This window comes from Erythrolamprus reginae, chromosome 1, assembly GCF_031021105.1.
Source record: "Erythrolamprus reginae isolate rEryReg1 chromosome 1, rEryReg1.hap1, whole genome shotgun sequence".
NCBI lineage: Eukaryota > Metazoa > Chordata > Lepidosauria > Squamata > Dipsadidae > Erythrolamprus > Erythrolamprus reginae.
Window position 1 is genome coordinate 176,642,513 of NC_091950.1, and position 26,826 is coordinate 176,669,338.

Consider the following 26,826-nt stretch of genomic DNA (forward strand, 5'->3'; position numbering starts at 1 on the left):
GCAAAATAATCCTTATTCTCCTTCTCTACATTACAATTCTACAGAATTGTAGAAACAACAAATCTCAAAATCCCAACTTGTTACCACCATCATCATTTATATGAAAACTTTTAACATTTATGAAAAAAGATCCAAATCCATTTCTAGGGTTGGTTCACTACCTTTTCCCAATATCACTGTCCTTCCTTCCTTCCTTCCTTCCTTCCTTCCTTCCTTCCTTCCTTCCTTCCTAAAATGCCAGGCATTTACCACAAATTAACTAACTGAAACATTTATAAGTTCCTCTTTGATCACCGATCCAAGATTTTTATCTCTAGGTCATCCAAATTGGTCTTTCTGTTCTTTGCCCTTCAGAAATGTCAGTGGTAGACAGTATGAAATAACATAGGAACACAGATGTAATCAACGACTAAACATTTTTTTATTTAAAAGAAAAATAAATATTGCAGAAACAATAACCAAACATACAAAATGACCAACATTTGTTAAAAAGTGATGTTCTGCTGAAACAGTTAACTCATTTCTCATTTTACAATACTTAAATACGGAAAGCGCTTGCCAGCGATTTTGTTTGCTTGTGTTTTGTTTGAATACTGCCATAAGCATACCATTGCATCAATCGCAAGCGTTATCACGGTGGACTTTTCGTGTGGACGTACTTCAAAAATGAAGCATTGGAGAAAAACGCTGGCTTTTGACAAGCCAGAGAGAAACGTTCTCGACAGAGCTCTGCAGTATCTTCCAAAGCGCAACAACATCTGCAAACTATTTTTGAGATTGGCTTAGTGGATGTAACAATAGTAATCAGTCAGGGAAAAGGAATTTGACAGAATCTGGGTCACCCAAGTAATGTTTAATGATCACTGTCTGGATATGCTTGCATTAGGCCTTCAGGATTAATGCAATATCCTGTTTCCACATGGGACCTGTTAAGGCTCCACTGTTCTTTGGGCCCCTCCTCCCCCATTTCCTCAGAGTGCTCATTGCAAGTAAACAGAAATGTGTAATAAGAGACGGTCATCCATACGCAGTCATTTCTCTTTCTTTCTCTGAGATACACTTTAATGGAGCTAATTGGAGAAGGCTGGCTCATATGCTAGCTGAAACAGAAAATAACCAGGACAGAACTGTAGAAAAGGTCATATAGCAAAACAGCACTTACTCTCTTACACACAGTGCTGTGGTTGACCTCCTTCACACTAAAAGATTAGTGTGAGAGTTAGGAGGGCAGTTAAGACTAAACTCCTTTGTAACTAACCCTTAGCACCATTTGTTGGATGTTACTCTTCCACCTATGCCATTCTTGTTGTGTACAACTCCCGAAGAAGCCATTGAAATCCAAATTAATTTTCAGCCCATTATACAAAATTATGGGTCAAATGATGGGTCAAACATCAAGGGAAAGGTGTCGTATCTGAGATGTGCTCTGAAAAAAGAGATTCTTAAAGCTCTCTTCCTTATCCATCCGTGTTTTCATAACAATAGCTTTTTAAAATGTGTTTCATTTCTTCCTTCACTCTAGTCCTCTCACACAACATATATTTTTAAAAGTCTAAGAGCATTCTTCTCTGGAATAACTCTTCCTATTTTTAAGGTTCAACTAAAAGGCAAAGATATATTCTTTGGAAAAAAACTAAAACTGCATCACAAGGCCAAAATTCACAATGAAAGGAGTAGGAAAATCTTGACTTTAGATCTGAAAGTATTGTTTTGAACGTAATCAGAATTGAAGCTGGTGTTCAAAAGAGACTGAAAATAAGCTTCCTCTAAAACATCATTTCCTTGGGTGCTACTTAATCCTTTAGCCACGTTACCACATTCAAACAGCTTCATTCGTATTTGGTATTTCATCCAAGTAGCTTCAACAACCCTTCAGGATCCATCTTTTCCCACCGATTCCCTACATACTGACCCCTCAAGTACAGTTCTTGCCTACTAAGGGGAAACTGTGGCCTTTAAGCATTGGCATGCCCATACAATAGGCCATTTTCACTGGGCACTTCTTGTTGAGTTATCATCTATTCCCCCCAAATACATGGTCCTTGGCCATCTTGAGTGAGAAACTCGAGTCTTCACATCACTGTGCAGCTCTTTGCTTTATCCTTCCGTAGATCTGTGGTGACTGTGGTGAGTTCTGGCCGACCTGGCATGTGTGAAATTCGTTTTGTTGCCCTCTGTGACTTGTTCCGCTTAACATTTTTATTAGTTTTGTTCACACAGGCAAGGGTCGCCACATGAAAAATGTCTCGTACGCTGTTTTCGGACTGCAATGCTGAGCATTCAATATAAGTGGCTGCTCCAATCTGTTTGGCCATGTTTGCACCCTAGGAAGAAAGACAAAGGAGAGGCAGATATTAGCCAGTATCAGTTAAAGTCAGTTCAAACATATTTGCTTTTAGATAGAGCATTTAGGCAAACAAAAACAGACTTCTACACCCAGTTGCCTTGTTAGGTCTACAAGTGCCAGAATCCCAATCAGCACAGCCAGTTCTAGGAATATTAACCTCAATGAATTTGGAGGAAATTCAACCAATAAAGGCTGATCCTACTGTCCACATCACAGCCTTAAATGATCTTTGACAGAAATTTGGACAGTGGAATCTTTAAGCAGTTTGATAGTCCAACAATAGTCACAATTTGAACCACACCCATTTCAAGAGAGTACTTCTAGAGAAATATCAGGGTCAGATGATAGTCAACAATTATCGGGCCCTAAATTCTGGTTGAATATAGTCTGAATGTTTCATTTTCCTATGAGCAGTCCTGCAATGAAGTGTCTGTATGTCCTCTCATTAACAGAGCTTATGGAATGGATTCGATATGACTAACAACAAGTAACAGTGAAGGGGGGGGGGAAGAACTAAAGACTCTTAGCACAATTTTAATTTGCTTTTAGTATTGGATTTTATTGTACATTGTTTATGATTGTTGTTAGCCGCCCCGAGTTTTCGGAGAGGGGCGGCATATAAATCCAATAAAACTAAACTAAACTAAACTAAACAATTTTGTATGATATATATAAACCCAACACAGTAGACAAGACACATTTTTCTTCCATTGCTGAGGAAATTGTTTTAACTACTGCGGTACAAACCACTCTTTTAGTAGCAACCAATGTGGGTTTGGGCTGTCTACTACCTTTCCCCCTAAATACAAGGTTGAATAGTTCAGTTGTTTAAATTACGACCTATAGCTGTTGACTTTAAAAACCCAAAGGGGTTCAAAAGACGAAGCAAGCCATCCAAATGTGGTGAAGTGAAGCCACCTCCTCTGTTCTCTTAAAGGAATAGGGTAGAGCTCCTTGAGTTAAGATTCTAGACAGCAGATGGCATCTTTGTTCATCACTAGTCAAGATCGATAAAACCTGTAACCTGACTCTAAAATCACCCATATATGCTTCGACATAGAAAAGTCAAGCATTATACTATGTAGGCAAAGAACAGTGTTTTCTGGAAACCCTCAATTTTTACAAAGCCAACCATTAATAAACAAACAAATTATATGTTGTTTATCAATCAGATTTATAATTTTGTTCCTCTGAGCCATTTAATGCCCTTAAGCCGTGATGGAGAACCTATGGCACGGGTGCCACAAGTGGCACGCAGAGACATATTGGTGGCTACGTGGGCTCAGGTCCGATATGTGCCATCTGATTTTCAGGCTTCCTGGGCCCATTGGGAGTCAGGAAACAGCCTGTTTCCCGCCTCTGGAGGGGTGGGGAAGGCCCATTGTTTGCTCTCCCCAAGCTCCAGAGCCTTTCTATTTATTTATTTGTTTATTTATTACATTTGTATGCCGCCCCTCTCTGAAGACTCGGGGTGGCTAACAACAATAAAGAAAACAATGTAACAAATCTAATATTAAAAAGTAATCTAAAAAACCCCAATTTAAGAGACCAATCATACAAACAAGCATACCATGTATAAATTCTATAAGCCTAAGGGGAAGGGACGACAGAGGTGAGTTTTAAGGAGCTTGCGAAAGGCAAGGAGGGTGGGGGCAACTCTGATATCTGGGGGGGAGCTGGTTCCAGAGGGTCGGGGCCACCACAGAGAAGGCTCTTCTCCTGGGTCCTGCCAAATGACACTGTTTAGTCGACGGGACCCGGAGAAGGCCAACTCTGTGGGACCTGACCGGTTGCTGGGATTCGTGCGGCAGAAGGCGTCTAGGAGCCTGGGGAGGGTGAAAATGGGCCATTTCTGGTCTCCAGAGGGCCTCTGGGAGAGGAAGGCTGTTTTCGCCCTCCCTAGGCTTTTAGAAAGATCTGAAGCTAGGGAAGAGCGAAAAACGGGTATGCTATTGCATGCCGGGAGCAGGGGATCATGCACGCATGTGTGGGGATGGGCCGCATGGAATTATGGTTGTGGGCATGCTCACCCCCCCCCCCTGCATCCTCCCCTTTTTTGCACGCGAACGAAAAAAGGTTCACCATCACTGCCCTAAAGCATCATAGAGGGATACAAGCCACTCCAATCTGAAGGAAAAACAAATATTTGATTTTCCTGTTTGGTAATAAGGCTTATTTGCTCAACCTGGACAAGGAAAAAATGTTGTTCAACTAGAACTTAGAACAGTTTGCATATTCCGGTTGTACAAATACGAGTCTCACTACTGACGTTAGGAACAGTCTCTTGTACTTTGTCACTTCATATCTAATGAAAATGGCCTGGAAGACATTCAGAAACCAAAGGTTGTTGGTTCTTTAGATAATAAGAGCTGGAGCTTTGAGTTGACTCTCGGAAGGAAAGCTGGATAATTTTGTGCAAACTCAAATGTTTTTGGCAGAAAAATAAATCAAGATAATGAAATGGCTTGTCTCATTACAACTGAAGGGGCAACCAGATAGCTTCTGGGATTATCCATGACAATCAATCTGCAGTGAGAAAGTTAAACTCCACCAGCGCTACATGGGAAGCCGCAGAGAAGTATTTTGTTTCATATGTTATTTTACAAAGCTTCAATTTGGTGCCCACAAAAATGTAGTCCCGAAAGGCATAAGATTGTGCTCATTCTGTACACCATAAAGCCCTGATTCAAGGCTATGAATGATTCTAGTTTGAAACTAGTATCAAAATCAACCCACCTCTATGGACCAAAAAAAGAGAGACCCTTTTTCCATTTTATCATAGTATTCATCTATGTCAGTGATGGCGAACCTTTTTTTCCTCAGGTGCCGAAAGAGCATGCACGTGTGCTATCATGTGTGTGGAGTGCCCACACCCATAATTCAATGCCTGGGGAGGGTGAAAACAGCTTCCCCTGCCCTCCGGAGGCCGGAAATGGCCTGTTTCCCAACTTCTGGTGGGTCCAGTAGGCTCGTGTTTCACACTCCCCAGACTCCAAAGGCTTCTCTGGAGCCGGAGGTAGTTAAAAACGCTCTCCCCATCCCCTCGGAGGCTCTCTGGAAGCCAAAAACAACCTCCCAGAGCCTCTGTAAGAGCCAAAAATCAGCTGGATGGCACACACATACATGTTGGAGCCGAGTTAGGGCAACTGCTCACGTTCCAACAGATATGGTTCCACACCCGTGCCATGGGTTCGCCATCACTGATCTATGTTGTCAACTGTAGGCGTTTACTACTATTTATCCCTATAGATTCTGTAAAGGAAACAAAAATCTGTTCCTAAGACTCAATCAGCTTGATAAAGTTTAGAAAGCAAACGCTGTGTGTGTGTGTGGGGGGGGGGGGATCCTAATTATTTTCTTAACAATTCAAATGGAACTAATTCCTGTGTCTGTGACAAAAATGGTTTCATCTGTAATTTTTTTGTTTAATAGGGAGGACTAATACATAAGCTATATTATTGTTTTGCTTCTATGATTTTAGCAGATATCCTTTCTGAGATGTAAAGATTTGGGGATGGGGAGGGGAAACGGGGAAATGCCAACATTTCATGTGAAAGTTTTGTGAAAACTTAGCACCGTCTAACAAGTCCTTTGTAATGGTATTGCCAAGATGTCATCAGATGTGATAGACTTAAAAAGATTGACAAATGTCCTGAAGCTGTAGGATTTGAAGAAACTGAACACAGGCAGGGAACTACAATATTTTTCGGAGTATAAGACACACCTCCCACCCCGCCCCCCCCCAAAAAGAGGCTGAAAATTTGTGTGTGTCTTATATTCTGAATGTAGTTTTTTCAAAGCTTCCCCCCCCCCAGCTCTAACAAGGTGCTAACAATTTTCCTGGCTTGCAGGATTTTTTCATAGCTACTCCCTCCCAAGTTTTTCCCCCAGCCCTAATTCCTTGCTGGCTTGTTTTCATTGCTACTCCCTCCGAAGAAGTTTTTTTTCCAATCCTAACCAGGGGATAAAATGATGTGCTGAAGCTGACCAGAGTAAGGATGCTAACCGGATGAATACCTGGTAGGTAGATTCCCCCTGCCTCCCCCCCCCCCCCCAATTTTCCTCATCCAAAACTAAAGTGCATTTTATACTATGAAAAATATGGTATGTTGTTTTCCATACATAGCTGAGCTGCATCTCCAAACATTATCACTATTGGCTAGGGTTGGTGTGATTTGGCGTTCAACCACAAACATAAATCCTCATATTGTAAACCAGTTGCATGCTGTTTGAAATCAAGTTTTCTTAAAAAGTATGAGCCGGGGTGGCGCAGCAGGTAGAGTGCTGTACTGCAGGCCACTGAAGCTGACTTGTAGATCTGAAGGTCAGCGGTTCAAATCTCATCACCGGCTTAAGGTTGACTCAGCCTTCCATCCTTCCGAGGTGGGTAAAATGAGGACCCGGATTGTGGGGGCAATAGCCTTGCTCTGTTAAAAAAGTGGTATTGCTAACATGTTGTAAGCCGCCCTGAGTCTAAGGAGAAGAGTGGCATAAAAATCGAATAAATAAATAAAATAAAATAAAATACTGTTTTCAATGCATTTTAAATCCATTTGTGGGCGGGGGGAGGGCGTTTATATTGGAAGTGGGTTATTTGATGCTTGTGTTACATCAGATTTAGGTTGATGCAGCTTTGTAACAATACAAAAAAGTCCTTTGACATCTTCATGGAGGAGAAGGACGGTAATTCTCAGTTTGAGACATTTGTTAGAGCTGCTTCCTACTTTTTAGGCTTCTTTAAAGAAAAACAGCCGTTTCTGCCTTGTTCCTTATCACCACAAAAAGGAAATAGACATTCAGTTCACTCTTTCCACAAAGGGAGGAGAACCTTTTAAAGCCAAATGGACTCCTGCCCGATTTAGCTATTCAGCTTCAGCAACACAGAAAAGAGGGAGGGGGACAGAAAGCCTGCAGTTGTTGATAACATATTCTGCAGATTACGCTGTGAGTTATCAAGGGGAGCAAACCCTATTTCTTTTGAAGAGGGTTCTGTTCACACAAAAGCTCTTCCATGAAGTCCTCAGTTGTGAGTAATTGGATTCCTGTGGGATACATGCAAACACATTTCTGCTATTGTGCTTCCTTTATATATTGCATAGCTTGATTTCAACACAACTTATGGAATAAGCAGCAATGGGTAGGTTCATATAAACCACCATGATTAGGTTTTGCCTAACATGCTAATGAGTGCTGGCACAGCAACATACAGTCATTCACGCATAGACTATTTTATTTAAGCTTCACAGTCTATGTAGCGATACTAGTACTGTTCAAATGAAGATCTCCCCACAAAAGGTCATCCATTGTCTCTATCATGTCTTCTGGTCCAATGTGGAGCCTGGGACCCATTAAACCATCTTGCTAACTGACTGGGCAACATTTCATTAGGAGCGTTTGGGCAACCTGTAGCTCAAATTTACTCTCATTTGCAGCCCCCCCCCCCCCCCAGAATGAACGGGATTAAAATTATAGATTTTTACTGGTGTTTGGGGGAAGTCATTAAAGGACAATCAGGTATCCATATGCATGTCTGTGGCCCCAGAGAACCCCCTCCTCCCCAAAAAAAGTACAGGTGCCTAAATGAAAAAGTCTGACCACTATTGCACTCATAGTTCAGATTTCAGTTCCTATATCTGGAGTGCTATCTGCCCACTCTCCAAATTGAACCTGGGCTCTCTTAATTGTAGGGTGAACTCTGCAAGTAAGCAATGACTCTACGAGCACCATGTCAATAATTCACATTTTCTGATTTCTGATTTCATGAAATTCCACCCAAGTTCCCAGTGGCTGTAGCAATGGTGAAAATCAGTGTATTATTTATTAATTGGATTTGTATGCCGCCCCTCTCCGTGGACTCAGTGTAGTGTATATGTCTGTCTTTGCTACACTGTGATACAAATAGTGATGGAAATCCTCATTAGAAAAGTATGCAAATGACAAGCAAAATATGGAATCGTCAGAACTTACCTGATCATATGACACTGGTGTCTGTCTGTGATTGGACAACTCTACAAGCGTACTAACATCTGTGCGCAGATCAGACTTGCAGCCAACCAAAAGCATTTTGGTGTTGGGGCAAAACTCCTGAATTTCTCCTTTCCACTGTAAAAATAAGACATTCATGATCAGGCAATGCCATAATAATACAGTAGACTGAGAAGTTTAAAGTATTAATTCCTATCATGATTAGGTGTACACTTGAAGTGCTATGTAACAGTAAAGCATCCAATTAAAGTATTAAATAGTGTTGGGACTGTAATCCTACACGCCCTTATGGATAATAAAGCTTTTTTTTTTTCCTGAGCAAAGATGCCTAGGATTGCTAAGGTTCAGCTCTACTCTGGATTCAAATCATAAATGTCTTCCCTGTGATGTTAGGAGGCATATTCAATCTTTTTTGCATCATTTAGCTCAACTGCTTTGAAGATGCCTTTCATTTAAATCCTTTTCTTCCAGTCAAATCTATATCAGTGCTCAAGTACATATGGACTGGATCTCAATAGTTTCATCCCTCCCCCACCAGACTGAGCTTCTCAACTGCAGATATATAAAAGAGTGAAGGATTAGTACAGTCCATGGACCTCTGCTCTGCCTCCAGGAGCAACCATGGGAAAGGAATGATCCAGAGTAGTCCTAGCATGGTGAACAAACTCCTGTCCCTTTGGTACATGTATGTAAAAAGTTTGGCACTTTACTTTTTATTCAATTTATATGCCATCCAATTTATTATCTTGACTCACTCTGGGTAGCTTACAATAGTATACTGTATTACTGCTTTCCCAAGACCTCCCTTTCAACATTTTTTTTTAAATCTCTGGCACAGATGTGATCCTAATATCTTTTTTTTCTCATCCTCTTCTTCTTTTCCCTCCTTTCCCCCCATGCAAAATTTCCCAACCATATACAATGCCAAACAACAGCAGCAGTCAGCTCTGAATCAGAGGTATATGAAAAGTCTTATAGGTCTGGAAAACTTTTTTTTTTTTTTTAAAAAAACTCCCTAAAAATGAGAAACATGGACTGAAAATTCCAAGGCAGCCCTGTAGGATAATAATAATAATAATAATAATAATAATAATAATAATAATAATAATAATAATTTATTAATAATATATTAGATTTGTATGCCACCCCTCTCCAAGGACTCGGAGCGTCTCACAACAGCAAAACACAATGTACAAATCTAATGTTAAAAACAATTTAAAACCCTTCTTATAAAAAACAATCACACAACCTAACGAACCATACAGGATCATGTCATTATTCCTCTTTCTTTTGCTCTATACCAGGAGTGTCAAACTCAATAGCTTTGAGTCTCTTCGCCTCATTCTGTGCTTTGAATAAAATCACCCTACCTGCCCCCGGGTTTATTTCTTTGCCCGGCGCACAGCTGATCAACTCCTCAGCTGTATTTCAGGCTAAATCCACCTTCTGAGCATGTGTGGAAATGAACTTGCACAAGGGGACGGGTACGTGCGAAATGCGGCAAAGGTAAGTCGAACCCACCCCTCCAGAGGTGTGTGTGTGTGTGTGATGTTACATCAAATATCTACCCTGTTTCCCCCAAAATAAGACATCCCCTGATAATAAGCCCAATTGGGCTTTTGAGTGCATGGCAATAAGGCAAACCACTTATTTCAGGGTTCAAAGAAATGTAAGACAGGGTCTTATTTTCAGGAAAACTTGGCATATATCTTTACGTATCACAACCAGTGTGTTTTAATGCAGAGTGGTTTCTTATGGTTCACCAAAGATCAGAAGCCATCTTAAGGCGAAACGGCCTGTCAGGACAAGTCTTACATTAAAATTAGTGCTGCTAATTTTAAACCCATCCAACTCCAGAGGGCTGAGGAGGAAAGGCTGGCAACACGAAGCAGGCAGCATCCCCTGCAGATAGCCCAGCTGCCCTTGAGTTGAGTCATCACATCAACCGACAGCACAGCACAGATCTAATCATGGGAGTTTCTGAGGGAGAACAAGTTTCAACTGCTCCCTAAATTTCAGGTATCGTAATCATTAGATTAAACTGTGGTCTTAACCTGGTGTCACGCACTAGCACAAAATTGTGGTCTTCTACAGTGTGAAAACAAGACTTGCTTTTTAATATCAAGTAGCTTAAGGACCAAGCCCAGGTGTATATTTCCTCCCACTGCAGAAGATGGAATGTGTTAGATCAGCAGCAATTCTAGAAATGGGCTACATTTACAAAATGCGTATCAGCAAAGTGTGTGTGTGTGTGTGTGTGTAGGGAGAATGCAATCCAATTTAGTCACAATTAATCAGAGAAAACACTGTTCAGGTACTCCTCAACTTACAACTGTAACTGAGCCTAACATTTCTGTTGCTAAGCAAAACTTTTGCTAAGTTTGCTTTGCTCAAGGTTGACTCCGCCTTCCATCCTTCCGAGGTGGGTAAAATGAGGACCCGATTGTTGGTGGGCAATATGCTGATTCTGTAAACCACTTAAAGATGGCTGTAAAAGCACTAGGAAGTGGCATATAAGTCTAAATATTATAAATGCTAAATGCTATTGCTAGGTCCACTTGTCCCGTTTTACAATCTTTAAGTGAATCACTGTGGTTGTTGCTAACGTGGTCGTTAAGTGAATCTGCCTTCCCCATTGACTTTGCTTATAAGATGGTTGCAAAAAAGGAGGGGTCACGTGACTCTGGCGCACTGCAACCGTTATAAATATGAGTTGGTTGCCAAGCATCTGAATTTTGATCATGTGCCCACAGGGATGCTGCAATGTGTGAAAAACAGTCATAAGTCACTTTTTCAGGTCTGTTGTAACTTTGAACGATTATTAAGTGAACCGTGGTAAGTTGAGGACCATCTGTAATTGAACTGTATACAAAATCATAAGTGCATTCTCCTACTTCTCCCTATAGATGAAGGTTTGTGTGAAACTGAAGCATCGTGAATATATTGCTTTCTTCAAACTCCTGGGATTCCCATCTATTTATATGTAAGGTCTACTGAATAGGATAGGCACAATTTGCTTGATTACATTTGCAGTAAAACTATCTTCAGTTGAGGGTCATAACTTATAGGAGTTTAGAAATAACATTTCTCTAACTATTCCTTTTTTGGAAAGTAATGAGAGATGTACTTTCTGCGTAATATATCAGGAGAGAGGAACTTGGATGGCGTTGAACTGGAATTCTTCACCATTCTGCTTGGTTCAGCTTGCTTTTAGGAAGTTGAAATTTAGTATTTTGGGAAGTGTGTTTTTCTTCAAAAAAAGACAAATGGACTCTTGTTGTTTTTTTCCCTCTTGAGGAGGAAGAAGAAAAGGTTTTGCTTCTTATTCAAGAAGTTTCATCAGTTCTGATGAGGTGAAGCTTCTTGATGAAGCTTCTAAGATGAGAAGCAAAACATTTTCTTCTTCCTCAAGGAAAAAAAACCCAGTTCAATCGCCTTTTGAAGGGGAAAAAAAAGTATATTTGAGACAACTTTGACCAGGATTGCTGAGAATCTCCACAGAATATCATCTGGAATGACACAGGTTTTCAACCTTTCTCCTGTTGGTTTAATAACTATAGGTGAACTGTGTTCTTAGACAAAGGAATCCAAGAAAACTAAAAAATAATGTTACAAGTATTTCATTGGCTTGAGATCCCACCTTCATATACGAGGTGCGATCTCGTAGTTTAACAAAGTTTTGATTACATATCCTGCTTCTCCTTATAAATAGCATAGAGGAGAGGAGAATGTTTTTTAGACAGATTCTTCAAACTGTTTCTTGATCCCTCCATAATTCAAAGTAATAAAGATGGATCTTTCTAATTTTAGTCCCTTTCAATTACATTTCTGTCTGCTTGTATCCTTTTTGTGGCATTTCTCCATTCATCTTCAATTGTTTTAAATAATAAAACAATTGAAGATGAGTGGAGAAATTATTGACATGTTTCCAGTTAGCCTATTATAATAAAATGTTATATAATGTTAGGAACAAGATAGGCATCAAAATATAGAAAATTATGAAATTTTCAGTGGATCATCAATTTTTCATAATGTATGAGGTAAGAAAGAAATCAGGTCATACTGCAATTAATAAAGATAAAATTCTACCCAAACCTAACAGTGGTTATTTTGGGGCCTAGGCTGAGCACCTTCTTTGAGTCAACCAAATTAGTCCAGCTTCTGATCCCTTTTTAATCCATGGGTTATTTATCTGATTTCTGTAGTCACCCATCTGAAACAATGACTCTGGGGTGGCATACATCATTAAATATAAAAACAATTAAAAACAAATGTTAATTTAAGAAGGAAAGATGAAGAAGCAATTTATTTTAAGGAGTAAGCAGTTGTACAAAATTCACCATACTAGTCAATTAAAAATGGCACGGTTTGTAATTTGATTAAGAGTCAGATATTAATTTTAGTATTCTCCTTATGAAAGCAGTGGCTCATTTTGTTGTCAATCAGTAGTTTAATATTAAAATTGCTTTATACTAAACCAGAACCAGTGGGAAATCTGTTCCTCTTCGGATGTTCCTCAACTATCATCTACAGCAGTTCCTATCAGCTTGGGATTTCGACAATCTATTTTTCTAAGATTCAGGTTATATGTTCCTCTACTGAGCTATTATGCCTGACCAACATATAACTGAAGAGATACATCCTTGATTCCTTTCAGCGCTAAGCTAAATGTCTGAACTCAAATTCCAAGTAGAGAAACAAAAGTGGATGGCCAATGCTTACCATCAGGAACTGAATATGCTTGTGAAAATGATGAACTATTCTTTTATGTATATATATTTTCAAAGCATAGTAGCTGCATTTTTGCAATCCCCGGCCTGGCAGGTATATTTAAATATATAAAAATGAAAAACAGTAGTGTTTCATAGAGATGCACATTTCTAAAACACCTACCTTTTTCAATACGCTGTCAAGAGTTTCTGGACGGCTGATGTCAAAGCAAATTAAGACGGCATCAGAATCTGGATAGGAAAGTGGGCGGACATTATCATAATAAGGAGACCCTGTTAAGAATAAATTAAATCAGAGTTTATACAATAGAAAAACACACACGTATCACGAAAGTATGTGCCCTAAGAGTTTTAATCATGGCACATGACAATCAATTCCAATCCTGTGCTCCCCAAAGATTTCACAATGCCTAGAAGTTGCAACCCAACCCAATTTGGAGAGATTAGAGAACTCTCATGTGTCCCATGTACTGTTCAAGTTTCAAGTTTCTTTCATCCATTAGAACAAGGTTGTCAAACTCGATTTCAATGAAGGCCACATCAGAGTTGTGTTTATTATTATTATTATTATTATTATTATTATTATTATTATTACTACTATTTAAATTTGTATGCCGCCCCTCTCCGTAGACTTGGGGCGGCTCACAACAATAGTAGCAAAACAATATGTAATAGAAATCTAATAATTTAAACTAAAAACCTATAATTTAAAAACATGAACACAACACACCATACATAAACAATATAGGCCTCAGAGGGCCAGAATGGGTGTGGTCAGGGTAGGTATGTCCAGCTCGACCATCATTTGTGTCGGGGATGCCTGTGGTGGCCCGAGAACTCTGCCACAGAGAACGGACTCTTGTCCTGCAACTCTCTGCCAGTGTATGGCCCTACCGCGCTCTGTTTTCACTGGCAGAGGTACCGAGGGCCAGTCCTTCACTTTTTCCAGGGTGGCCCCGGATCTAAACACCTTGTGGGCTGGATGCGGCCCCTGGGCCGCAGGTTTGACACCCCTGCATTAGAATCAGTAGAACCCTGTATTAAAGATCATTTCCTTTAAAGTAGCTTCAGATGAAACAGCCACCATCTTTTGAACATGTTTTACACTTACTAATAGACAAGGAATAACCACATAGGGTAACCAATGGGCGTGCGGATCCTCTTTAGCCCATTTCTTATGGGTAAGTTACTTACACATAAATAAAGCATGTGCTTACGTGGCTGCCCTGAAACAGCTCTCACGTACAGTTTTGAAGGGAAACAACACTTGGAAATTGCTCTTGTCTCTCTGGAGAATTAAAATATGATTAAGCTCACTAAAATCTCTTACATTTATGCCAAGAGAGCCCAGGAGCTGTCTGCCTTCTTTTAAAAGGTCTACAGCTGTAGTAAAATGACACACACCTCCAATTTTCTGCTCCATGACTAATGCAGTTAAGTTCAGTTTGTTACCTCAGCATTTTTTGGAACTTGATTGAATTCTAGATCTAAACGCTGTATTAGGTTCACTTCAAGCCTGAACCCTAGAGAAATACTGTATACGCTCAGCATTACTTTCGCAACACCCGAGACGGCCAGTCAGCCTAATGTTCCGAATTGGGAAAATATGCACAATGCTTTAGCCTGTTCCCATAAATCCTTCCCAAGCATTATCTCCCTATGAGATATCCAGCTAACCTTTTCCTCCCTCTGCAGATTTTTGTGGCAGCAAACAAGAGTGCTGGGAGATCAATTGGATGGTTAATTAGCTGTACCCTTTTTTCGTGTTGAATGACCATTGATTCATTCAGTGACCGTTCAATGATGCTGAACAAGGGGTCCCGCTGCAGCATCTTATAGTCATGAGATTACCACTGGCAACCTTCCCTGCCAGCTTCTGACAAGGAAAGTCAATAGGAAAGCTGGCAGCAGGTCACAGTAGCAAATATGTGACCACAAGAAGCTGCAACTGCATGGGATTCACCTAATACAGAGACTGGGACTACCACAACTGTCATCGCAGGTTGGTATAGTCAAGTGACCCTGCACTTTAGAACTGCGTTGCTTAAATGATGGGGTTGCTGCTACCAGTTGCTATTGCTCAGCAAAGACATTTCTGCCGCACGAATCCCAGCGACCGATTAGGTCCCACAGAGTTGGCTTTCTCCAAGTCCCGTTGACTAAATAATGTCGTTTGGCGGGTCCCAAGGGAAGAGCCTTCTCTGTGGCGGCCCCAACCCTCTGGAACCAGCTCCCCCCTGAGATTAGAACTGCCCCCATCCTCCTTGCCTTTCATAAACTCCTTAAAACCCACCTCTGCCGTCAGGCATGGGGGAACTGAGATAACTTCCCCAGGCCTATACTGTTTATGTATGGTATGTTTTGTGCATGTTTTTTAAATTATGGGTTATGGGTTTTTAGTTTTAATTATTAGATTTGTATTATATATTGTTTCTATTACTGCTGTGAGCCGCCCCGAGTCTATGGAGAGGGGCGGCATACAAATTTAATAAATAATAATAAATAATAATAATTTCCTTGCAAAGCTCTAGGCCAGTGTTTCCCAACCTTGGCAACTTGAAGATATTTGGACTTTAACTCCCAGAATTCCCCAGCCAGCGGATGCTGGCTGGGGAATTCTGGGAGTTGAAGTCCAGATATCTTCAAGTTGCCAAGGTTGGGAAACACTGGCCTAGGCACTTGCACCTTTAGCTTGTCACAACTTGTGACCAGAAACTCAAGAAACATCTCATTTATGTTTCCCTGCCTATAATTGGTATCAACCTAACCAGAGACAACATCGACAAAAAGAAAAAAAACATCGTTCACTTAGCTGAGCATCCCATCTCCACAGAGTGGGCAACAAAAAGCAATGGGCTTGAGGACAGAGACAATAGGATTTTCCTGCTGAAGCTTAGCAGTTGAAGTCAATCAGAATAGAGCTGGAAGGGAACCTGGAGATCTTCTAGTCCAATCTCCTGCGCAAGCAGGAGACTCTACACGCGTGATGGCGAACCGGTGGCACGCATAGCTGTATCTGAGGGCAGACAAGGCATTGCCTTATGTCAGCTCAAGCACACTGGCCAGTGATTTTTGGCCTTCTGGAGGGTGTGGGAGGCCACTTTCACCCTCCCCAGGCTTCAGAAAAGCCTCTAGAGCCTGGGGGAGGGTGAAGAAAGGCCCAATGAGCCTACCGGAAGTTTGTTTCTGAACTTCCGGTAGGTTGTTGGGCCTGTTGTTTTGCCATCCACAGGGTCTGGAGGCTTTTCTGAAGCCTGGGGAGGGCAAAATACAGCCCAATGGGCCTACTGGAAGTCCAGAGGCGTCAGTGAGGCCCATGGGGGGGGGGAGCTTGTGCGTGCATGTGTGTGTGGAGAGCATTACATTATGGGTGTGGGCACATGCACATGCATTATTGCGCACGCACGCGCCCCTTTTGGTACCTGAGCAAAAAAAGATTCACCATCACTATCCTATACCAGGGGTAGGCAAAGTTGGCTCTTCTATGACTTGTGGACTTCAACTCCCAGAATTCCTGAGCCAATCGTGCTAGCTCAGGAATTCTGGGAGTTGAAGTCCAATGTCATAGAAGAGCCAACTCTGCCTACCCCCCCTGCCTTATACCATTTCAGACAAGTGGCTGCCTATTCTTTCCTTCAAAAACCTCCAGTGACAAAACACCTTCGGAAGGCAAATCTGTTCCATTGGTTAATTGTTCTCACGGTTAGCAGGTTTCTCTTTAATTCCAGGTTGCTTCTCTCTGTACAGTTGACTCTATACAGTCATCATGATGACACTGATAGAATGATCAGACTACCCACAGCTTTGTGGATCACCAGATGTGCAGCAAGGGTATAACTAAGTCCCTACACTAAGCAGTTATCTGGCCACCGTCACCATACGCCTGACCTGTCTTTACATGTAACTATTAATTTTCTCCACCCTATCTGTAGGGTCACTTCCATGGTACATCAGTAAAAGAATCCTTTGGAGCACCCAAAGTTTAATAACCTGCTCAAATCTATGATGGGTCATTAGAGGGAATTGGTCTTCTGGAATGCAGGACTCCACATGGCCTCCAGCCACACTGTCTTTGCGAGCAGCTCCCATGAAACTTAAAAGCCTGCTAGAAGAGGCTGTTTCTTGAAGAAGTCAATGGCTTAAGTATTTTTAAACGGTTGAGTGGTCTCTCTCTCCCAGGAACCTGAAGAATTAGACTGCATCCTTAAAAACACATTTACTCCTACTTATCATTGGCATTGCCACAAGATGGTGCAGAAACGAAATATCCCTTTGAGGAGCTCAATCAACCAGCAGGATAATCTGTTCCATACCTCTCTCAGGTCCTTTTCTTGAAATAAAATAAATGACAATCAGCATATTACTGCATATGCTCAATCCTAGACCAGCTATATTTTATTTCCTGATGGAACCTTATTTTTCTTGATTTATTTTTCTGTATAGCCCACTCTACAGTTTTTGAGAGCCAGCCAAATCTTAGCAGGGGTGCTGCCGGGCTGACTACCAGGGGGTCTCTACTTGGCAGATATTATCTATTAATGTGCTGGAGAGTTGGCTGCGTACTGTTTGCTGGAAGATGACACACAAACATTTGGTGATCAGATCGCCTTTGGCTTTGGGGAACGAGCAATGTTTAATGTTTTAAATCTGCCACACGCTACAGATGTGTTAGGGGGTTGTATAAAAAAATGATAACTGAGCAGCATAGAGAGGACTCTGCAAAATGACCCCTTCCTGCTGTTTCAGGGTAATTAAGGTAAACAGCAAAAGGAACTCATCTGGGGGGAAAAGGGCAGCTGGACCAGAAGGAAGGAATTTGAGGAATGCTGCTTTTAAAGGAAACAGGAACATATGGAGCAAAGCCCAGGCCAGGAACAAGCTGATCTGCAATTTCCTTTCAGGTTTAATTTTGGGCCTATGTATTGATTGGAGAAGGTTGCTCTTGGATGTAAGCTAATATATAAGGCATCTCTCCCTTTCTAGGAATCAAATGCTCAGCAAGCTATTTAAAGGTCTAGAGGATGAAATGATTTCCTTAGGATTTTTTTTTTTTTTGCACGTGACCCAATTCCATTAGCCCTCATTTAAACACCAGATACAATGAGGGGAGTTGATGTCACAATTTTCTCATCATTCCTTGTAGTATTACTCCAGGTTTTGGATTAGGGAACAGAAAAGAGAAGGAAAGGAAGGCAGGACTCTCAAATGATCTCCTACAAGATGTGTATTTATACTGTCCACATCAGAGCTAACTTTTATATAGGAACAATAAACCTCGCACTGGTACTGCACTGGCTCCTGATGGAACCTGGGAACAGGGCCAAACACTTCAGAGGTACAACAGTCATTACGGCAATAGGGTTACTAAAGAGAAAAATATCACTGCATCTGCACTTTCCCCAAAGCTAGACTTACAGATGCAACTTTTAGAGTGACTTATCCCAAATCTAGATGTTGTCCAGGTGTGTAGACAACTCCCAGAATTTTCAGGAAAGTTCAATATCAAGGACAAAGATTCACATCTAGAGAAGAAAACCTATGCTAAAGTAACTCTATAAGTAGAATACAATAGAATAGGATTAGAATAGAATAGAATAGAATAACAGAGTTGGAAGGGACCATGGAGGTCTTCTAGTCCAATCCCTTGCTTAGGCGGGAAACCCTACACCACTTCAGACAAATGGCTATGCAACGTCTAAGTAATTCTTAATGTGATCGCATCGTTTAATAGTCATTAAACATTTGTGGAATAATGTATTTATTTAAGTTTAAATGCAAACAGACTTAGTAATACCCTTCTCTAGGTATATTCTGTGACCTGACATGCAAAGTTAAAATATAAGCGCCCCCAAAAGTTATTTACTCTTGGAGGATGCAGATTGTCTTAAATCAATTGAGATTATTTGTCCCTCTAAACAAGGGGTGGGTACCTATGGACTTTTTACAATCTGTGAACTACAACTCCTAGAATTCCTAAACCACCTTAAATCGTAAAAGAGCCATGGTTTCCCCAGTCCTGATCTAAAGAACTAACTCTGATTAGCACAAATTTACCAAGGACATCTTGATAAATCATTTTCCATACTATGCCATCCAATCTTTTTCCTTGGGACATGAAAGTTGAAGTCTTTTGCAGTTAAGTTAGTGCTGTACTGACCCTACTTTAGAGACAAAAATGTTCTTGTCTGGCGCTTCCTAAGATTAGTCACCGGGCACCTGCAACTGACATACTACAAATGCTTATATTGTATTCAGATCCAATATCAAAGGGAAGTGTCTTGTGAAGAACTTGGCCTTTCGTGTATGTTTTTCGGTAGTGTAGTTGTGAAAAGTTCCTGCTGACCTTTCCTGAGCCATAATCAGAGAGCAGATGATCACTCTTTGCTCCTAACAAGGCTTTATCTCAAGAAAAAAGGAACAAACTGTTGGGTTTGGCCATTACAATCTACTTCACATACCTTTAAAGCAGGGGGCTCCAACCTTGGCAACTTTAAGACTTAAGGACTTCAACTCCCAGAGTTCCTCAGCCAGCTTTGATTTGCTGGCTGAGGAATTCTGGGAGTTGAAGTTCCCAAGTCTTAAAGTTGCCAAGGTTGGAGACCCCTTCGTCACTGGTCCCACCTGCCTTCTCCTGATAAAAAAATTAGGCAGCCCTTAAGCAACATATCTATAATTCAATATTTTATTTTATTTATTTATTTTATTTATTTATTTAGTCCAATACATAATACACATTGGAGAGAATAGATATGTAATAATATAACTAAAGAAACGAATAGAAGATATAAAAGTATAGGTGAACAAATTAAATATATTTTGGCTGGCAAGGCCATGGATTAGCTGTCCATTAATTACCTGTCCAAAATCTAAATTATGTTTTCATAGACACCTACAGTCAACTAAAAAGGGTAACCACGATTACGGGTTTTTAAGCTGGTATTCCAACACCCCTCTTTTCTCATGTGCAACCCACTGATAACTAGATAATAGAATAGAATAAAATAGAATAGAATTCTTTATTGGCCAAGTGTGATTGCACACACAAGGAATTTGTATTTGGTGCATATGCTTTCAGTGTACATAAAATAAAATATACATCATTTATACAGCTTTTACCATCAAGCTATAATACCTCGACTAACTTCGGGAAAATGCACAATATTTTAATTTCCAACCTACAGCTATTGTATAGCTCTTAGCATGGGTGCCACCTTCTCTGCTCAACATTCTTGAGGCAGGCACAGGCATGATGAACCCTTAACTTCTAAGGTTGATTAAACTTTGGATAGAGATATTGCTTGCATAAGAAAAGAATGAAGCACCTCGCCCCAAAAATATAATAATAATTCTTTAGACACATACCACAGATCAGTCATCACTCAGGAGATTTACACACCATATATGTACATGTCTGTGAATGATATACCATATATGCCAGAGTCACCTTATTTAATTATAAATTTGCTGAATCCAAGGATAGTGGAAACCAATCTGGCGTTCCTATCTGAGGGAAAAAATGTGAGGGAATGACTGAGGAATGTTCCTGTATGCTGCATCTTTTAAGGGTAGTTACATTTTGCTTCCCAAGAAATGCATTTTCTTTCAATAACCTTCCTTTATCTCTGCCCAAGTAGAGTCAGCACTTAGGAACAAAAGCATCAAGATGGAATTCAATAGGGCATTTTATCCTCCCAACCTTTTTTACTTAGAACAAAATCCTCAGAGCTGAGGAATCTTGAGAATGTGTGCTAAATCTAAAGTCTTTTTTTTCCAAGAGAGCTCAATAGCAGTCTGTTCAATCTTTCCCCAAGATGGTTTAAAAAAAAAACCCTGAACCCCTGCCCAAAACGGAGAAATGGCACAGATTGAGTAGATCACTGTACATCCCATGGATATTTGGATTCAGAATTTATTACATCAATGAAGTTCAGAGAGATTAGGAATCTGCATTTAGTGTTGACATGGTCTTCTGAGGTCAAAGTTTACTGCTGGGAAGCTAACATTCCATGTCAAGCTTGTCTCCTTAACACATTTGTTTCAGTAACCATTTGGGGAAGGGGTGGGGTGGGGGGGGGTGCTCTTTAAGCAAAAATCATTCTCTGCCCAATCTACACCATATACTGTAGACTACTCATTATAGTACTCCTTGACTAGCAACAGTTTATTTTGTGACTTTTCAAAGTTACAATGGCACTGAAAAAGTGACTTATGAGCAGTGGTGAAATCCCATTTTTAATGACTGGTTCTGTGGGCGTGGCTTGATGGGCATGACAGGGGAAGGATACTGCAAAATCCCCATTCCTTCCCTACTTCTGGGGGAACGATACTGCAAAATCCCCATTCTCTCCCCACTCTGGGTCCAGCCAGAGGTGGTATTTGCCCGTTCTCCGAACTACGCAAAATTTCTTCTACCAGTTCTCCAAAACCATTTTTCAGAGTTACAAACTTCGTAGCATCCCCACCATCAGGTGAGTATGCTTGGCCATACTTGATTCATAATTTGGACCACTGCTGTGTCCCAAGGTCCTGCGATGTACTTTTGCAACCTTCTAACAAGCAAAGTCAACGGGGAAGCCAAATTCACTTAACAACCTGTTACTAACATCTCAACATATTCTGTAATATCTATCCATTATTTTATCTGTTGAAACTGTTTTATATAATGCTAAATTTTAGATTGGATTTGTACTTTGCTGTTTGGGTCTTTGGGTCATAAATAAAGTGAACTGAACAATTTTTGATAGTGAAGTTAACGTATAAACAGAAGGAAGGTAAAGAAAGACAGCAAAAACTGTTCTCTATGCATTTGCATGCCAAGTTGCAGCACCAATGCAAGAGAGCAGATCTTATGTCACAATATCACAATATACATTCCGTATGTTGATCTGTATCTTTGTTATTGGGAAAGGACACTTAGGCTTCTCTATAGCTGACACCCTGATCCCACATGCCAATCTGACATGGCTAAATGCAGTTTCTTTAGCTTTATTCCAGCCATTTCTCTCCCAGGTTTTCCTTCTTGCTGCCTGATGAAAGTTTCCCCTTGTTGCCCGATCAAGATTTCTGATTCAAAAGCTTATCCATCATTTTAGGATCATTGAAAAGTTAGTCTAATAAGCACAATGGTAAAAGCACTTAGACTTATATACCCCTTGCCAGTGTTTTACAACCCTTCTCTAAGTTTTTTACACCTCCCAAAATCTGGATCCTCATTTTACTGACCTTGAAAGGATGAAAAGTTGAGCCAACCTTGAACCCATCAGAATTGAACTGCTGGCAGTGGGCAGAGTCAGCCTGCAATACTGCATTATAACCACTGCTCCAGCACTAATTTTAAAATGAGCACTAAGACCAGCAGAAAATACCATTGCTGCAGAAGTAGTGCCTGATAGTATAACAGTAACTCGTAATCCCATATAATAATCCTGATTATTGCAAAGGAATCAGATGGTGTTCACCATATTCTTTTCAAGAAGCAGGAAGTTACCCAATTTGAGTTTATTACGCCCTTGCCATAACATTTTGGAAGACCGACAATCCACAGTGATTAATATTTTATCTGGAAAACTACTGGTTAATTGCTAAACTGATCAAGAAGATGAAATGTCCCCTGAAATTATGTAATATTTGCAGGCTACTCCAACATTCCAAAAGGCCACAGAATGTTTCAGAAGACAAATTACTTTGACCTATGATAACATTCTTTGAGCATTTATGGGAATTGAAATCCAACCTATCTGGGAAGACTATGTTTGGATTACCCTAGTAGATTAATATCACAATCAATTAATCCAAAAGTAGTCAAGGCCCCTTGGTATGCCATCATGTTTTTCTTATAATTAAACTTAATCAAAATTCACATATTAGCCACCGTCAATGTCCTATGATTTAGCACTGGGTAACCATATAACTGTGAAATCTGAATGCCTGAAAACAATTTGAATAAGAGATTATAAAACACAACTGCTAAGTGTGTTGCATAGGCTATTTAACACAAGAGGGGGAAAGCCAGTAAACATACATATGGTTTTCTTTGGATACACCTTTCAGGTGCTTTGAATTCTTAATAAAATATAGCAAAATAAAGCTGCTAAAATGAGTTCATTTTCTGTGGCAACTAGCTCTATAATAAGACTGTGAAAGAATAAATAATATACTGCAAATTATATTCCAGTAACAGCATCAAGGAAGAGAGTTATTTGTCCAATCTGGCTAGTATACTTCATGTGCAATTTAGATTAATGGGAGAACATTAGACCACTCTCCTAGGGTGGATATTTTGTGGAGTGTAAAATTAATATTTTAATGCATTCTAATACAGTTTTACAGGTTATGAAGTACAGGGTTTTCCCCCGCCTTTAGGACCTTTGTATATCATGTCGACTCCTCATAACTGCCTGGGCAAAGCCCTCCAGTTTTCTGGCAAGATTTTGGAAGTGGTTTGCTTTTATTACTTTCCTTATTACCTTCCTAAGGTTGAGAAAAAGAGTGATGGGCTCAAGGTCACGCAACTGGCTTTGTGCATCAAGTGGGCCAAGAATGGAAGATCTCCTAGTTTCTAGTCCGATGCCTTAACCCAGTGTTTCCCAACCTTGGCAACTTGAAGATATCTGGACTTCAACTCCCAGAATTCCCCAGCCAGCATTTGCTGGCTGGGGAATTCTGGGAGTTGAAGTCCAAATATCTTCAAGTTGCCAAGGTTGGGAAACACTGCCTTAACCATTACTTCAAACTGGTCCTCATATCAAAAGTCCAGATTGGTAACTTTCAACCTCAGGGTTTGTTTGCAGCTCCGAAGTCCACTTTTTATGGGGGAATCTCCTCTGAACAAGGTAACACAATTCTGCACAATTTTGAGTTGGGAAATGAGAACCTCAAGGTATGATATAAAAAGAAGAAGATGGTTTAAAAATAAACAATAGCTTCCCCATCAAAAGCCAAGGTCACCCTCATTAATAATGGAGCCTCATCAAATTTGCTATAGATGTATCCAGTGAAGGGCTACCAAAATCTTTACTACCACACTGTGGGTGTGGCTTGTGCAGGATACCCTGCATTTTCTTTCAACTTTCAGTGCAAATTGGGTGCTCTGGGATGGAACTCTATTTTTGCTACCCCACTATATTCCCCCCAATCCCGGCAGCAGCCCACCACTGGATATATCTCACCATACTTGGCCTCTAAAGGATTGCCCACCCCTGTCATAAATGGTCAGTCTGAGTTAAGAGCACATAATCAGAAGCTGGGTTCCACCTTGATGGGAAGAGACAGTTGCTAGGCTGCCTGCTCATAGTATAGATGCTCAAAGCATGTCAAAATAACCAATGCTGCCTGTTCCCTAATTTACTAGATTTATGACACAAAAAACATTGTGAAGGCTGGACTGCACACTCTCACATTTTAAAAATGAGACCTTGGCTTTCACAAAAGTGGCTCTAAAGCAAGTCTATTGGTTTCCATTTGAATGTTTGCAATCTCAGCAGGGATAGATTAAAGCATAAAACATTCAGATATATATTGTACTTGTTGATTTCTAAACCTTTCTACGAATTGTAGCTCCAAATGGATAGATTTAGTCAAACAGCAATTAACCACTGTTAATTGAGAACACTACTCATTCAGGAATGTTCATCCCAAATGTATAGTGCGCTAAAGTAGACCCACTCACTTAACAAGAACACAAGAGACTAAGAGTCATATTGAAATGTTTTGGGAGCCTCAACCAACTTTTGTAGTATGAGCACTACCCAAGTGGTATCATTAAAAGTGAGGCATGATTTTCTTGAATTGTGTTCAATTATACAATATACTAGCTCTGGTGGACATTAAGTCTATAAAAAATCACTGCATTGTATTAATTTACATAGTATTATGCTCTAAATAAAGTGCATAATCTCATTTTTCCCCCATACATAAACTCATACCAACTTTGGGATTTCCCAATGAGAGATTGTTCTTTTTTTTTTTCTGTTTTGCCATCCTTTTACTCCAATTATCATATATAGTCAAGCAAGTATTTTTCTTATGTGGTTAACAGGGGGTGCTGAAAACCAGTTTCTTAGCCAGTGATATAGATGATGATGAAAGTTGGATTCCACCATGACGATCAAAGGTTGACAACTTCAGACCATTATATTGATATTTATTGCTACTTTGATATTTGGGATGTGTTCTACTTAAGCAGTCAGACTCTAATGCAAAGTTTAAGCCGTTCAAACTAGGTGTAGATTTTGACTTGGAGACATGCTGCAATCCTATAATATTTAGATGATAATAAGCCTAGCAAACAGAACAGTCCTTTCCTCTGTAGCAGGCTTGCAAAAGATATGCTAATCTTCAACAAAGATGTGAAGGACAGTATCAGACTAAGGTTTCTCTACCCAGTAATTCACAGATGTGAGTAATATAGAAGAGGATTATTTTTTAAAAAAAAATAATTTATAACCCCTACTTATTGTGCACCTAAAAAATACCACAGGGCAATGTAGAAGAGATCTTAGGTCACCAATGAGGAAAAGAACTCAACATACAGAAACGTAATAATTAAGAATCAAGGTAATCTCCTGAAAGTTTTTGAAGTCTGTTTCATCATATCCTGTTGGAATTGGAAGGCTGTATTTGATTCATGCCAGGAAGAAATTGTTCTATTTTGTTTAGCAACATAAAAATGCTAGAATAATTAACCCAGTAAATGCCAGATTTTTTAAACTGCTAATTCTCTTCACCTCCAGCTAATTGGGCCTCAGGCCAAGAACAGTGGGAACCAGGGTCCAAAATATCTAGGCAGCTGATACTTGACAACCAACTTATAACTCCAAGAATAACTAAATTATTTCAGTAGGCTCCTAGTCTGAAGTGGTTTGTTTAGATTTACAATAAGGCCCATTGGGTTTAAAGGAATTTAATTCTAACTCATCATTAAGCTTAGTACTATAGTTCAGGAGATCTCCACTTTTGGATAAAAGCAGAAGTTCTGAAATTTTTGTGTTAATTTTCCTCCATTGCCCTTCTCCATTTAATGCTTACTGTTCTGCTATGGGGTGGAAGGAGAGAATTTAATTTTGCTCTATCACAGTGGAAGGAGAAAAGCAGCAGGCATTCCTCTGTAGGGGGAGGAGGAAAAAGAAAGAGAATCAGAGCTAGGGGCCTCCCAGCTGTCATCCACATCTGGAAGCTTGCATTCCAATGATGCCAACAGCAGTAATGTGCTGTGAAGATTGCTAAAGCAGAAAGGACTTAATTATGGTGTCTTCAAAAGAGCTGTGGAAACGTTGCCCAATGTACAAGACAAGCAGACTTGCCATTTGGGGCTTTTATTAACATCCTTTCTCCATTCTTTGTCCCACAATGTGATTTCATAACATTGCTTCCTGCAACCGGCAGACGAACATTTGTTCTAATACTTGAAACTGGTTTCTAAAACCAGAAAGAACTTTGTACTTTGTGTGTTAGGCTGTAAAACAGGCATCCTCTTCAGCAACTCTTTGGGTTTCTTTGCCTCGGAAGAATGCTAACCCACTGGGTGGTCTTACACACACCAGACTTAAAGCAATACAGATTGTCTTGCCATTCATTCTCATCATCCCATATCCTTCTTTGTCTCCCATCCATTGCCTTCTTCAGTAGCATGCTTTTTAAATCATAAATGGCAAGTGAACCAGGAAGATTTTATTTATTCTGCACTCGGAATTTTATAGGTCTCATCTCAGTGGTTGGATTTATATATAAAATCAGTCAGAAGAGAGGATGAGAGAGAAGTAAAAT

General features: G+C 40.1%; 1 protein-coding gene across 2 annotated transcripts in view; it reads right to left on the bottom strand.

Moving 5' to 3' along the window:
- Positions 1-399: 399 nt before the first annotated feature.
- Positions 400-26,826, bottom strand: part of RND3 (Rho family GTPase 3) — a 30,808-nt gene continuing 4,381 nt past the window's right edge. The window contains exons 3-6 of one of the 2 annotated variants that reach the window (XM_070731511.1): positions 13,226-13,335; positions 8,315-8,449; positions 7,315-7,389; positions 400-2,324 (exon numbers count right to left, since the gene is read on the bottom strand). In XM_070731511.1, the coding sequence (XP_070587612.1) occupies positions 2,073-2,324; positions 7,315-7,389; positions 8,315-8,449; positions 13,226-13,335 (572 nt within the window). In that variant the 3' untranslated portion in view covers positions 400-2,072. The remainder of the gene's footprint in view (positions 2,325-7,314; positions 7,390-8,314; positions 8,450-13,225; positions 13,336-26,826) is intronic. The other variant, XM_070731512.1, reaches the window with a different exon arrangement.